This window comes from Melospiza melodia, chromosome 4, assembly GCF_035770615.1.
Source record: "Melospiza melodia melodia isolate bMelMel2 chromosome 4, bMelMel2.pri, whole genome shotgun sequence".
Classification (NCBI taxonomy): Eukaryota; Metazoa; Chordata; class Aves; order Passeriformes; family Passerellidae; genus Melospiza; species Melospiza melodia.
The window spans coordinates 12,355,712-12,371,777 of record NC_086197.1 but is presented as its reverse complement, the minus strand read 5'-3'; the positions used below and the strand labels follow the sequence as shown (position 1 = coordinate 12,371,777).

The following is a 16,066-nucleotide window of genomic DNA, read 5'->3' as shown; positions in this document are numbered from 1 at the left end:
TGAAGCAGGCACTACACCACCTAATGAGCTTAAACTGCAAAATACGGAGGGTAGAAACAGCCAATTACTGCTACATTTTCAAAATATAGCAACATCACCATCACCATCTCTTTGGTTTCTCAGTTAAAATGCTGAGAGGAACTCTGCAAAACACTTTCAAAAGAAAATTACTAGATATTAAAACACCCCCACAAACTGAGTGAAATTTAAGTTTCTACCACCCACTGCCAGCTACTTTGTGGATGTGCAAACTGCCTGTATCTGCTCTATGAGGCTGAATCATCTGATCCTTCCCAACATCTCCAGCCACCTCTAAGCTTTACTGAGGGTAATTCCACTTTTCAATTGGACACGTGGTTGAGACAAAACAATAACTCAGAGCAGTTCATTACAGCTTGCATTTGGTTTTAAATTTGCTCCTTTGGTTACAGATGTGGTGTCACTACAGGACACAAAACAACGCGAGTGCACACATCGCTGCTCTCAAGGTGAACAAAGGGAATTTATTTTCTGACTCCAACATTCATAGTTTTCTAAAAGTCACAGTGGATTGGAGGGTGAAAGTGCCACCTCTCCAATGACACTGGACTAACTAACAGTCTATCAAATTTCTCTTCTTCTATAAAAGAATGCAAAACAATAAGTTGTTTACAGAAAGTGCGTGAGAAAGTTTGTTACAAGAATGTAAACATCAGAAGGCTTATAAAAATCTTAAATAATCAGGATGACAGATCTAAAGCACAGCCCATGGACCCCAGACCCCTTTTCTAGTGGGTCCAGGTTTGACAATTTGAATTCAGCAAGTTCTTGCAATGGTTCTTCCAGGAAAGTCATCCATCCACATCCTGCATGACTGCAGGGACTGAACTCAGCAGCAGGTAGGGAAAATGTAAGATTCTCTACAGATTTTCTTGCTTCTTTAGCCTTAAAGTGTCATGGAAAAATACAATTATAGTTTTCTACCTAATGATTTTTGGCTTCAGACCGGGGTGCCTGTAGACCTCAGAGTGCTTTGCCAAGTCATCTTCTTTGCAAGGAGACTTCTTTGTTTTCCCTCTTGCTCCTGGTTGCCCATCCCTGCCATGGGACCTCAGCCCACTCCAAGGAGCCCCCACAAACCCTTCTCTAGCAGCTGGTGGGCTGTAAAGCAGAGATGGGATGGCTGATTTATACCTTTCACCACTGGGCTCATTACTGGCAAAATCACTACTAATCCACAGTTAAAGAATTTGGACCTGTGTTTGAAATTCATGTCTGTTACTTCTTACAAGTTGTGCTGTCTTGCTGGAGTACTCTTGGGCTAGAGGGAAGCAGGGTGGTTGAGACTGCAGAGAAAATAGGGATTTTTTTCCTTCTTCCGCAAGCCTGTATCACACAGGAGTGTTTAAAACCTCTATCTGGTGATTACAATTCATCCCACTTCATGAAATTGCTACAAGTACCTCTTGCACTACTCAAGACTTAACTCATGGAAGAATTAAATTGCCTTTTATATTTAAGGCAGGAGGTTGATGCCTGCAGGTAAAAACTGGGATTAGTGTTTAAGTATAAATTGTGGAAGCTTGTGCAGCACACCAATCTGCAATGAATAGAAATTTCTAGCTCTGAGAATGTTTCATGTTCCCTTGACCTTTCCAAATGCAAATATTCCCTGAGACATTAAGGAAGAAAACCTATGGATCAGCAAAAAATGCAGATGTGAGCACTAGCATCACTTGACATAATAAGGCCTACTCCAAAAGAATGCTAAATTCTGCTGCCCAATTACAGAAAATACTGTGTGCTACTTTTGCACACCTCATTAACATATCAAGTGCTCAGCTCTCAAGAAGTGCATTAAGATGATGTATCTATTACTGGAACAAAGTCACTTACACAATCCATAACACTGAGGAGAAATATCAGTTGCTAAAATAATGGTAAATGACAAGAGGATTTCCTTAATAGCTTTAGAGTTCAGCTAGTAAATGAACACGTGGGTATTATAGCAACTGCTGCTTATATCAATGTGTTTATCCTTTAATCTTGCTTTTTGTTAGTATTTAGACAGAAAAAGGGATTAAATGCACTTGTTTCTGAAATACACTGTTGGTTAAAATATGGCCAACAAGACTGGAGAAGCCCAAGAAGAGCTGCTGAATGCAAATAACCTCACTGGATTCCTCACAGGAATATGGAATCATGATAATCATCAAAATTAACAGACTTGCCGAAAAGGAGAAGAAGCAGAATGGGTGTTCAATGATTTGTTTTCCTTTTTCTTCAAACTGCTCCTTGAAAACTGTTTCACAAAACATTTTGAGTCTCTTGGCCTTCTGCTGCTGGTGACTCCTGTTTTATTAATTTTCCTAAAAGAGATTCTCCCCATAAAGGCAGTTCATAAAATGACTTCACAATGCAGTCAGTGACTTTCAAAATTACTTCACTGCATTTCATAAATTATTAGATAAAATTATATTTCTTTGCCATAACCGGAGGCAAGACAACACAGGGACTCTGTACTCTGTAACTATGGTAAAGTGCATAGACTCAATAATTTTTAACATTTTTAAAATATATATTTTAATATCTATAATATTAATATATTTTAATATTTCTTTTTTGACTCAAACCTCATTAGCTGATACAGATTTTTTTACAGCTCTGGTGTGACAACCAGAGTAAGCATCCATAAGTATTCAGTGAGCATTAAGTGCCTATTGCTATGTCTCAGGTTTCTCTACTAGTGCTCTTATTATTTTATGTTGACAAATTAATTGCAAGAAATTGTATTTCTGCTGCACCAAAACCAGGATGAACAAAGCACTCACGTTGCCATTGGCAGAGGTGTGATCACATCTTACCCTAATTGTTGAATTTCTGCACATCTTTGATATTCTGGGTGCTTGCTGACCTCCTGAAGAGGCCCTCTACTAAAAGTCCTGAAAAATAATTCAAAAATTAAACAACTATAAAACAAATTTTAAAATTAATCTGTTTTAAGGTGTTTTGGTGCAGATCATTGCTCCTTCCACCTCTCTGGAAGCCTTTGGGACTCAACACTGCCTGTCCATGGTATTTTGAAATACCTGATTCCAGTCTTGAGGCAGTTCTGAATTATTTATCTTAATCTTCTGAAAAATGTCTATAACATTGTGGACCAGCTGAAATCTGACTTCATCTAGAGAAGAAAAATGTTGAAAAAGGATCTCATTGGACCTCAGTTTTCAAGGTAAATTGTAATCTCAATTATACAGAATAGGAGGGGGCCAAGAACTGCTGCTTTTCTTGAGGCTTGTGGTATTTCTTGCTTTTTCAGTTTGGTAAAACTCTCATTCACCTCTCCCTTTCCTCCTTTCCAGTTTGTGCTGCTCCTCACAGCCAGCACATCATGTAATTTCACTCACATGTTGTCTGAATTGGACATTCCGACTGGAAGCAGAGTAATCTAAAATATTAGCTTGTGCTGCTCTGACAAAACATAAAATTGCAGTTTTGAGAAGGTTGGCAGACTACCCACAGCCTTGGAGGCACTGCTGGATGTTTCTATATATGAGTGAGGAAGACCAGATAGACCTTTATTTTTTTCATGCAGGTAAATAGCCAGACTGGAACCTGAAACATTTGAATATTTCAACTAAAGCACACGTGGGTTTGTTTGCATGATCAAGAATCTTTATTTTATTCTAGAATAAATGAGTTATACATTAATGAAGGATACTCAGTCATTCTTGCAAATTCACTCCGATGTGTTTCATGCATGAAAAATCAGTAAATTATAACAAAATTCCCTAATGAACCCATCATCTAGTATTGTTCACATGAATTTAGGTCAGTACACTGAAAGAACTGATAACATACCACTGAAATACATTTTCATAGACAAGTTTTGGGGACTTTTGCCAAGGACCCCAGGCTCTGTTTGAAAGCATCCACTGACTGGATTTAGAGCTTTGGCTGGAGTTCAGCTGAATTCAGCTCCCAGTTACTTCCTAGGAGTACTTGCCCTTGCCTGTTGAATTGAATATTAAACTTTTAGCCCATGCACTCAGTTCTGGGAGGAGTTAGACATTTCAAACTACCATATCTAACCTTCTTACCATGTGTGGTCACCAAAGGAACCAGGCATGATATATCTGACCCCTGGCTTTATTCTCCATCAGATTTTGTTTCACTTAAATAAATTTACAGCAAATAGCATCACTTTGTATTTGTGTCCTTGCAGCTTAGAAATGCACAGTCTATACTGCCTTTGCATGTAGGAATCAATGGTCTCAGTTTACACTTGGAATCTCTGCAAATCATTTATTTGTAAGGCCTGATGTGTTGGCTTTGCATGGCTCGATTATCAAATTTTAGAAATTTTAGTAATAATCTATGCTTTTAAATTTTTTAAAGCATGTTGTTTGTACTTTTGAGAATACTCCCTAAAACATGACATACATTAATTATTTTTATTATAGAATTACATAATATTATATATATAAAATATAATCCAATATATTATATAATAATATATATTATTATATATATTATTATATAATATATTGAGTTATATATATTATATATGTATAATAATAATAATAATAATAATAATAATAATAATAATAATAATAATAATAATAATAATAATAATAATAATAATAATAATAATAATAATAATAATAATAATAATAATATATTTCAAAGTTTGCATACCAGCAGCTACAAATGACAGTGTGTCAATGTTTGGAATAGCCTTGAGTGACATCCCTGCTTTTTGCAACCAATTTGACATCTTCATGCAAGTCTGAACAGCGCAGTTTATACCTGTATTCAATCAAACAAAAATCCCACTAAAGCTGAGAGCTCACCTTCAGATGTTGGAGGGGGTTTGCAAACAAAATACAGATTTTGTTGGTCTCATGTGGTTGTTTGTGATTAATGGCCAATCACAGTCAGCTGGCTCAGACTCTGAGAGTCAGGAGCTTTTGTTATCTTTCCTTTCTATTCCTTTCCTTGCTAGCCTTCTGATGAAATCCTGAGAAAAAAGAATAGAAGGAATCCTTTCTTCTATTCTTTTAGTATAGTTTTAATATAATATATATATCATAAAATAATAAATCAGCCTTCTGAAACATGGAGTCAACATTCTCATCTCTTCCCGCGTCCTGGTACCCTGCAAATTCCCACAATTGTACACACACAAAAAAAATCTTACTTAGTGCAAGTCAAGCCTTGCATTTACAAACTTTATGGTTTTAATGCTGTGCATAGGAAAAAACCATGTCCTCTGGTGTGCTGGTTAATATCAAGACACAAATGTACTTTTTTTACAAGGTAAACCTGTTTGGCCTAAGTCATCACATGGTTCAGGATCATACCACACCCTTCTGTCTGAAATTAAGAGAACTACTCTGGTTGGGTGCAGAAGATGAACTTAATGAGATGATGATTTTTTTTCAGACACTCAGAACTCGTTTTAACTCAATTCTTCTCTATGGAAGTTAAAAAAACCTAAATCAGGAATTTTAAAATTGAGTATTAAAAGCATTTTTCACTCTAAAGTGAAGCTGGAATGAAAGTGGTGAAATGGCTATATTTTATTCCATTCTTGAAAAAAACAACCTGAAAATTACAGAAATTGAGAAACTTCAGCTCATTGTGTTTATTGCAATACTGTCTGAGGCATGAGCTATAACAGTTATTGTTTCTAAACTACAAACTAATGTAGATGAATCTCTGCAAACAGGAAATTCTTTAGTCTCTGTAGAAGTACTGAGGGGCTTACTACTGAGATCCAGTGGGAGCAATCTTGGCCAGAAAAGTCTAGTTATACAGTCAGATAATTTTAAATGCCAGATAAACATTTATCTGGGTCCAAGCTGCTCAAGAAATAAAAGTCTGAGTGGTGCAGAATGGACCCAAGGGCCACTGATATTTCAAGAACTCCTAACTCTGCTGATGAAGCAGGATTTTCGCAGAAGCTTCTGTGGTCTAACTCCGAGTTTCCAAAGCTGATTTCAAGCACACAGATGTGAAAATGCAGCAATGGATAAAGAGTGGAACTACTGCACCTTGGGTGAAAACCAAATCCCACTTGCTGCCGACGCTGCAAGGCTGAAAACTCTGCCAAAATCAGAGGAAAGAGGGCAATGACAGTGAATTTCTGTCACTTTCAGACAAACTGAAGCTTTCAATGTGCTTGTGGCCACGTCTGCAGTGTAAAGAATGCTGCCAGTCCCCCTCCCAGGGCTGTCAGCATCCCACAGGGTCAGCACTGGCTGGAGATGGCACAGCTGAGATATTCCAGATTTACAGGAAGAGTTAAAATCACAGCAGACAGCAGGCACAACAGATACCTGCACACCTACAATCTAGTGCAAATAAATGCATGTCTGTCACCCACTGCTTGACAGCCTTGGCATGACAGGCACTTGGCTTTCAGCTGGCTGAGAATGTCAAAAAATGCTGTACCTGACAAGGAATCTCTCTGCAGAATCTGGTTTGTGGAAAACTCTTTATGATAGGGAATATCACAGCTCTGAGCAAACCTGGGCTTGGCTGGAAAATAACAACAGGAACAGAGCCCTGGACCCTCCTTCCTGAGGGCACAGAAGGATTGAGAGCTGGGGAAAAAAAATAGAAAATTAGATATTTCAGCTAAGAAGTGCTTGAACTGGAGTGTGTATGAGTGGCCAGCACTACTATGCCACTGATTTCTGAAGATGCAGAAAGCAGGACAAGAAATCTCATCCTATCAGAGCCCATCCCTTCCAAGCTGTACTGACACTGCACTGAACAGATGAAATTTTAGCCAAAGGTGGACAAGGCTTGGAGAAAACTCAAGGATGATTGCTGCTTTCAGAATGGAAAAACCTTCCATTTCATCTAAACATTTCATCTGGGAGAAATTCTGCAGTGACAAAGATGAGCCAACCCTGGAGCTTTTTTAACCATAACCATCATGACTGGTTTGGTTTTTTTCCCCTCTACTGCACATTTGGTGTTGCTGCTTCAGAAAACTGTGAGTATCTGAGCTGAGTCAGCAATTGTCGAGGGAGAAGAGTGAGAAATTTGTGCAGCAAAACACCCAGAAAGAACAAAAGCAAGACAGAGAGGTTTCATGTCAGATCAGTGCAAGAATAACTAGTTATTGGTCAGTAACACAACATAATGATGGCCATAAACATTACTGTACCTACAGGCAACATGAACTGTTTAGAAAAGGGGAGTTTTCCTTGCTGTAAACAAACACAGAAATTTTGCTTTAAAAACACAGCCAAATTTCACAAACCATGCTCACAATGTGACTATCCCAGACATTTGACCAAATAAATTCTACAGTGTATGCAATGCATACAACACACTTGCAGGAAAGAAAATACTAACAGCAAGGAATTGATTTAATTCTGATAATCCTAAAGTATGGTCTTTTATACATTAGAAATTATCATTATTTGCTGCTGCTTGCAAGTATAATCTTTAGATGAGGCCATCCAACATCTTGTTCTTACACATTGGCAAGGCACCATTAATTTCAGTACAAAACAGCACAGGGCCTGCTGGAGCAATGATTCTCTGCAGCATAATGACATGATAATGGCCAGAAGAAAAAATATTTATTAGAAAGAATATCTCTGCAGCAGCATAATGACATGGTAATGGCCAGGAGAAATATTTATGGCCTGACTTGTAAGACCAAGTCCCACTGCAATGTTCCCCATTATCACAGACCTCTGAGAGCTAAACCAAAGGCTTTGGGTACCCCATAAAAAATCCTCATTCATGACAGAAGCTTCTGCCACCAGGACCAAGCTCATGACTTACCCAGAGAAGCAACACAGTGCAGCCCCATTAATAAACTAATATTACTAATAAACCACACCAGGAAGGGAGTTCTAGGGTCTCTTTGCGCACCAAGTGAAGCTGAAATCCCCAGTGAAATTAAATCTCCCAGTAAGGGGCTGGAGAAGAACAGGGGGTAGGAGATGAGGTCAGTTCCTGATGCCAGTGAGGAAAAGCCTGCAGAAAATCAAGGTGAGGGGAAAAAAACTGCACATTAATTTTAGTTTTTCTAAAAGGGGAGTTCTAACATATTCCTTGTGTGTCAAAGGATTTTATTTCATGTACTTAAACCCTTAACACTCAGAGCAGCTTTTATTAAAATTAGTCAAAAGCTTAACTCACTTAAATGGGAGCATCATCAAGACTTTAATGTGTTTGGAAGCTGTTACATCTTTATTATTGACAATTTAAGCTCATGGAACTCATTCTCAGCCTCTCTGAAGTTGCACTGATTGCATTTTCTTTCTTACAGCTGCTCACTCCAGAGGAACCAAACAGCAACCCAGCAGCTTTTTTTAAATGTTCTCTAATTATTATTGTTAGCCATAAATGTGTTTCCAGCTTCAGTGTATAAATAGCAAGCTGATTATTTTGCTCCTGTTGAGAACTAGTATATCTGTCAGGGAGGTAAAACAAATAACTAGGCTATAATTTGTAATAATAAACCTTACACATCACTTTCTTTTTTTCTAGGGGAAAAAATGAAAACGGTACTGTTGTACAGTTTGTGCACTTCCACCATTTTCAATGGAATTCCAGTTTCCCTTGAAGGAAAGGTTCTGTTCTCAGTTAAATAAACAAGGCTCTCATAAAAAAAAAAAAAAAAAAAAAAAAAAAAAAAAGGTGTTTTAAAATAGAATAGGCTATTCTCTGACAGTCACATGCAAAGGATTTGCTGTGTTTGTGCAGCACTGTGGTGAGCTGGGCTATGTGTTTTCAGAGCATTTCACATTGTGGGACACAGATTTCACTTTACTGGACCTAAAGTGATATAAAATTATCAGGACATTACTTCAGTTAATGTAAATCAGATCAGCTCAAAGATCAACGAAATGACTCAGTGAAATGACACCTCTGTCCTCTCTTTTGGATCCTGCCAAGCAATCCATGTTTCTCCAGGAAATCCATGTTGTCCAGGATGGTGGGATGAGCTGCAGTGCCTTGTGATGGATAACACGAAGTGCTCCAGGCCATTTCAAACATGATATTTTCTTATTCTTTCTGCTTAAGTGATGACCAGAACAGAGCATTTCTGCAGTGCTCAGTTCAGCTGCTGGAAATGATTCACAGATCTCAGCTGTATCACAGCAATGTCAGAGAGATCTGTCCTGGCAAACACAGAGCCAGAGAAGAACCTCTCACTGAATTGACACATGATCAATTACAGCAGAATGTTACACACCCAATGGCTCATTTCTAGACAGCAGACAGGGACCCAGGCAAGGCCTCCACACACAGATTATCAGCCAAGAATACCCAATGACATTTCAGGACTTTCTCTCTCTTTGCTTTTGCTCTCCCTTTCATTTTCTCCCTGCTGAGGCCCATGGAGGTTTGATTTAGAATGCATTCCTCCTCCCTGGTCATCCATACACAGAAAGATGATGACCAAAAGGAAAGCACTGAAATGTTTATGATGACAACTTAACAAGCAAAAGCTGCACAATTGTGGAAGTTTTGAATGTTTTCTGTGTCCCTTCCCCCCATCCATTGCATTAGATAGAAAAAGAAAACATTTCCTGTCTTCTCACAAAAGATATTTAATTTTAGATTTTAAAATGAATCAGCATCTAATTATTATTATTTTTATTATTTTATTAATTAATTACTATTATTTCTTTTTATTTAATCAATATTATTTATTTAATTATTATTAAATACTATTATTTAATAAATATAATTTAATGATTTATTTAGTAAATATTTTATTATTATTTATTTTAATAATGTGAAATAATACTATAAATTAATATTATTTATAATATTATATATATAATTGTAATATTGTAATATTGTGATATTGTTATTATTATTATTATTATTATTATTGTTGTTGTTGTTATTGTTGTTATTATTATTGTTATTATTAATTTTAATTAATGTAAACAGCTAGTCAAGGTCAACCCTGTGTGCTGTATTTGAGCTCAGCTGTGCCCTTCCTTGATGAGAGAGGCAGTCAGGTGCAGCAATAAGTCTTTATTACTTTATTTTATCAGAGCTTGCTGAACATACAGCACAGGACACTGTTTTGGGTTGGCTACCCATAATCTAAACATCTCCAAAATATTTTCAGACTGTCAGCATCCACCAGCCAGAGAAATCTCATATTTTAGGAATCTTATGGCTTACTATTGCAGGCTGACTCCAAATTGCTGGGTAGGCAGAGGTGGCCATGGTGGAGGAGCCTTAACCACAGGTGGAAGTTTTCCCTTCTGTTTCCTCCAAAGATTTTCATCATGTCTGCAAAAAAGCCAAGATTTCAGTGATTTCTGTGCACCTCAGATGACAGACTGTTTATGTGAACAGCTGCAAGTATTGCTCATGGTGCTGATCTCCTGACAATAGTGTACGTGCTGCAGGTCTTACAGAACCCTGTCCTTCAGAATTTCAGCAGGAGAAATTTTTTAAGCAGTATTTGTGGTGGAATACTTAAGCAAGACATAGAAGAGTCTTTTTGCTTCAGCCAGTGGAGCATAGTAATAAATGTGTCCAAAAGATAGAATCACACTATAATTTAACAGCAAAATCCAAACATTTATGCTCCTCAAATTACAACTCCCTTTTCTTTGGCCACCATGCAATCCAATTTATAACCTCAGAGCTCTAAGGTATTTTCTGTTAACCCATATTTACACAAAAGGTGTGTAAAAAGCCACCAGGCATCAGTAACAGTCATCATCAAAGCTTCTAGTTACTTTCATTCAGCAGTGACATCAAATCACTTTCTGTCAGCACATCAAAGCATTTCCATGTAAAGCATCATGTTAGTTATTGATACTAATCCTGGTGCTTGACTATCCCAGCCCTGTGCAGCTCTTTTCATCTCCCATCCACTCTCAAATCCTTCCCCCTAACACACACAAATAAACTCCACATAAACATGATGGACCTACTAACAATAGATACAGCCATAAAGTTTAAAATCAATCAACACTTTGCTGATTGGGAATGCTCTTCATAAAAGGAAGTCAATCTGTTACAAAATGTAAGGAAAGAGGTCAGGATTTCAGTTTTTTTCAAGAAAATTGTGTGATAGTCATAAGCAGAAATGACATGTGGATTGGTTTTGCTAACACTCACACAGAAGTAGCAATTATATTAAGAAAATTCTCCATGACAGAGATGGATTTTTTCCAAAATTTTTAGTAGAAAACTAAACACCTAATGCACCTCAGTATATCTCTGATGGCAATGCAGCTTTCAGAATTAATTCAACCCAGCACAAACAGGTAAATTATAGATTTCCAAGAAACAGATTCTTGGAATACAGTGATCAGGATGCAACCACACCTGAGAAAAAAGTGGGGCAATGTATATTAAATTTGCCACATACCACATGCCTTCTTGAGGGATATTTAACTGGTCATATTTGAGATGTTGTCCCAGGTCATCTAAATAATTCAAGTAGGTGATCTTTTTCCCAAACTTGTGACTAAACATTTTTTTTAAAAAAAATCACAAAGTAGTATAAAAATTAGCATGGGAGGAACATTTATAAAAGGTTTCTCTTCTAAATCTACAAAAACACAAGTGCTGATGCAATTCAAAATTAGACTGTAATTGAAGCAGCAGGAGACCTAAGATATATTTCATTTCATATGATCAAACACACAGAGTGCATGCCTGAGAGTCTGATTTGAATAAAAACAACTGACTTCCATCTGAATGTTTTGTGATTTGCACAGATATGAAAAACATTGCTTTAAAAGGCACTGGAAACTGGGTTTCACACAGCATTAGAAAGCTCACTAAAGGAACTGTTAACCTTCAAGAAAATGTTATCCAGCCAACAAAACAACGTGTTTCTATTATGTAGGTATTCCACTCTACAAAAAGATAAAATAATGGGGATGTGGAAATAAACTGCAGAATAGTTAAGCAACAAGGAAAATTTTCAAAGCATTGATGATAGTGCATAGCCTTGAAGTGCTGACCATCAGCTTTACCCATTTTGAAAAGGGCTGGATATCTTCTAGGAAACAACAAGAATATTATTTCTTTTCTACAAGTTGTGCAAAACAGACTTCCAAATTAGTTAATTCCATTCATTCCATTAATTCCACTAGTTAGGTCTTGAGTTTCAGCCAGAATACACGACTACACGAGCCGAGGTGCTCAAACAAGGATCAGGGACATGTTTTACATATGATCTGAAATAATGTCTTATTTTTCCACAGCACAAAAGATCTGGACTGTAATGAAGTGTCAAAAAAAAATAGTAGGTTCTGATGGTAAAAAGTGCACTTTGCTGCAACTTACTTTCATGGTAAAACTGGGGGAAAGCTCTGGATATGGATGGTTTTATCCCTGGACTGTCCAATCCGCGTGCACATCCTCCCTCTAGCGGCACATGGAACAAACCGTCCCTGCCCTGAACTCAGCCAACGGGAATTTTGGGGCACATGAGGAATGTCAGTCTGTGCATGCACAATTTCAGAGCTCTCCAGAGTGCCACCCTATCCAAAAGAGCCCAAACTTCCAACATCTTTCCTAAGCCACAGCTGAGCACACAAGTCTGTAACTAATCACCTCTGGTAATAGAGGACGTGTCACAGAACCCACAATGTGTAAAAAAAATCGTGGGCAATTAGGAATAAATGCTGCTCATCACTACTGCCACCTAAATGTATCTTATTTTCATAACAGGTTCTGCTAGCTCATAGAAATATGATCTTCCTACAGTTATCTTGCACTTTGCAGAAAATGCTCTTGACTTAACACATTACCTTCTTGCTAGTTTATTTTGGCACTGGAAACAAGATCAATCAACTTCAGGAACTTGAAAAATTTCAAGTATTTACATTTTCTTAAATACTCCCAAATAAAAGTATATTAAATACTTCAATCTAATAACTGTGTCATTTGTCCGTTGTCAGCAAATATGTTGTCATGTAAAAGTACTGATGCCATGTGCTAACAGGTACCAAATGTACTAACAGAAAAATAAAATAAAAAGAAAAATAAATACATGTTTCTTAATAATGAAATCTATTTTACATCAGCTATTTTTATTTGCAACATTATCTACGAATGAGTCTGTGCTATAATTTAGCAAAGCTAGGAAAAAGAAAGTCTAGAGGATTTTTCTCCATTATTTTTGTGAACTGGAATAATTGCCAAGATAAGATTAGTCTAAACTGGAATGAAAAAGTACTATGAAAAAAGATTAAATTTTACTACTCTAGTAAATTAATGATATTAATAAGTTTTAGTCTTCAAGGAAAGTATAATTTAGCCAAATTGTACATAAGCCCTTTCACACTTGGTCACCCAAACTTTTTTGACAAACCCAAACTACAGTCAACCTGAAAAGTCATGGCTGGCTATTAAACCATTTTAAGCAGTAAAGAGGGTTTTTCCCTAGCTTCAGCTGGTTCCTGCTTTCTGGCTTGTGGATCTTTGCAGAGTTTACTCACACTTGCAATTATTTTGTCAAATGTACAAACAGCTTTGTTGCTGCTGCTCACAGATTTATAAGACAGAGAGTGGAGTGTCACTGAATTACACTCAGAACCAGTATCCAGGTACACAGTGGCAGAAATTGAGTACAAACAGAAACAACAAATTGTGATGAAAACAGGGTGATCAGAAGGTCAAGATGAGGATGCATCTAAGATGACAGGCATTGGTTTGAATTATTTATGCTAAATATGAATGCTTAAGTGTATCAGGATCACCCACTTTTCAACTGCCAGTGTGTCACACTTTCCAATACAAAAAAAAAAAAACAACATTTAGACATAGTGAGATCCAGGGAAAATACGTATTTGCAATGGATACCTGTAAAGTCATGTTTTATAAGAATTAGCAGGCAATTATTGCTGCATGTCAAGGCAGTTTAAATGGATGTTGAGCTGTCAATGACGTATTTTACTTCAAGCCTTTTAAAAAGCAACTTATTAGAGAACGAACCATCCTTGAAATAAATGGGAAAAATGTGTTCAGTGAAGTGCCAAGCACCTTATAAGAGGTTTAAAGATATTCCAAAGAATTTTTATGACGTTGGTTGGATGGACAACATAGAGAACTTTGAGTACTATGTTGTACTTTTCTTGTACTTAGTAAAGGAAAACAAAATTGTTAGAAAAATGTTGAATGCCACAGATGGTAGAACCGAATAGCTGAGTTAGTTGTGGGTGGATCAGGACAGATCCACCCAATTTCCTTCATGGAAATTCATTATAGATATTACACAATCTGAAGAGTAAATGAAATCTTTAAGAGATTTACTTCAAATTCCTTGCAGTCTGTTTGTAACCATTTCAGAGGTGGTTTACTCAGAGTCTTAAAGCCATAGGGAAAGTAGACAACCATATAATCACTCTCTACATACTGGTCCAGGGTATACTTTAGGAGAAAAATAACACTTTGGTTTTAAGATGGTTTACTGGACGAGATTTTTGAAGCAGTAACTGGGAAAGAAAATGTGCTATTTTTGCACAGAATGCTAGTGACTGCAAATTCATGTTTGCTCCAAGATATTTATCTAAGAAGTTCATCTTGCTCTAGTGGCAAATAATTCCACATCATTGCAATGCCTGAAGTTTTAAAGAAAATATTTAGTTACAAAAACTACAGTGCTCATGAATCACTTAAATATGAATATAGTATGGTACTGTGCTTGCCAAGAAATTTTTAAGTGATGCATTTTAACTAAAAGCAACTTTTATTTTGCTTTCCTCAGTCTTTGTCCTTCCTTTTAGACAAGCAAACAATGTCATTTTGCATTTTCAAACAATAAAGAATATGTTTTGGACTTTTCTCTCAATTTAAAAGTTTCTAAATCCTTGAAAAATCTATTACACCTAATTAAACTGCTCTTCTTGAATGTATTTGTCTTTCCCTTGTTTGCATGATGAGGAGTGAGTTTGTGAATAATTTTCCTTAAATTTAATTTGAATCCCTTAAAATTAATTTAAAGAACTACACAATGTATCCCATCTTGAAATAACACTGCATGTTTTATAAGCAGATTTCATTCCTTTACAGTATACTTGAAGATGATTTTCATTGCCTTTCTCCTACAATTGAGAACAGAGGATGGCCTATTACACAGCTCAATGACTCAAATAAAGCAATGATGGAGCAGTGCAATCTAGCTGCATTTCTTGCTGTGTCAGATTTCAAATTTCTCATGTTATTCTCAATGATATCTTCTTATTCTGCACCAGCCCCAACTATTGCTCTTAATTGTGTGTAAGTGATTTCCATTCAATAAAGCAGATAGCTCCATGTGCCATTACTGGGCTGTGACTATCTGCGAGCATGAAGAACACTTTGAATATTTCCCTTTGCATAGAAAAGCCCTTCAATTCTCACCCTGTGCTCCCAGTCTCATTTATCTTATTCCCTCAGCATACTGTGAATCTTAGACTGCAAGTACCTTGCAAAAAGGATTGACACTGCAATTAATGTAATGCTGTTTTGATCCCTGATTTAAGTATTAGTGGCATTTTAATGGGAAAAAAGTAGTTGTGACAGTCAATCAAGACTCTTTTTAAAGAGTTTGAAATTAAAATATAGCTAAACAGATATTGTTACAAACAGAGTGCATTGGGGTTTATTTACAGCATGTAAATTCCTTGTTACATTGCATCCAGAAAACATGTATTTTTAAAAATAACAGAGTGTTTTGGAGGCATATAATAACCAGTAATTTTCTACAGTCAATTACCTGTTCCAAGACCATAACAGAATTGCAGTGACATTACAAAAGCTTTACCAAATCAATTCTTTAAGTGACTTCATCACAAAATACCTAGCAATCAGGGCCTCCTGTTTTCCTGCAGCTTTTTCTCAGAATTCAACATCTAAATCTAATTCAGAAGGGACAGGGAAAGGGAGGCTGGGATTGAGCCAGGCTGGGCAGGATTTGGAAGAGCCTTGCTCTGGGCTTCAGCCTGGCATCTTCAAAAACCCAAGGAAAAAAAAAATTAAAAATGCATATCTTTCCAAATTGTGAGCCCCTGATGCCTTGGTTCATATTGCTCCACTCAGTGAACACCTCTGGCAGTACCATGAAATGCTCTGGGCTTCTCAC

General features: G+C 36.8%; 1 protein-coding gene across 1 annotated transcript; it reads right to left on the bottom strand.

Annotated features, from left to right (window-relative positions):
- Positions 1-2,163: 2,163 nt before the first annotated feature.
- Positions 2,164-15,715, bottom strand: ARHGAP8 (Rho GTPase activating protein 8). Its single transcript, XM_063155786.1, is given in 8 exon segments — positions 2,164-2,212; positions 2,846-2,921; positions 9,283-9,428; positions 10,156-10,266; positions 11,360-11,458; positions 13,987-14,072; positions 14,257-14,373; positions 15,701-15,715. Coding segments are annotated over 8 exon segments (699 nt in total).
- Positions 15,716-16,066: the final 351 nt, after the last annotated feature.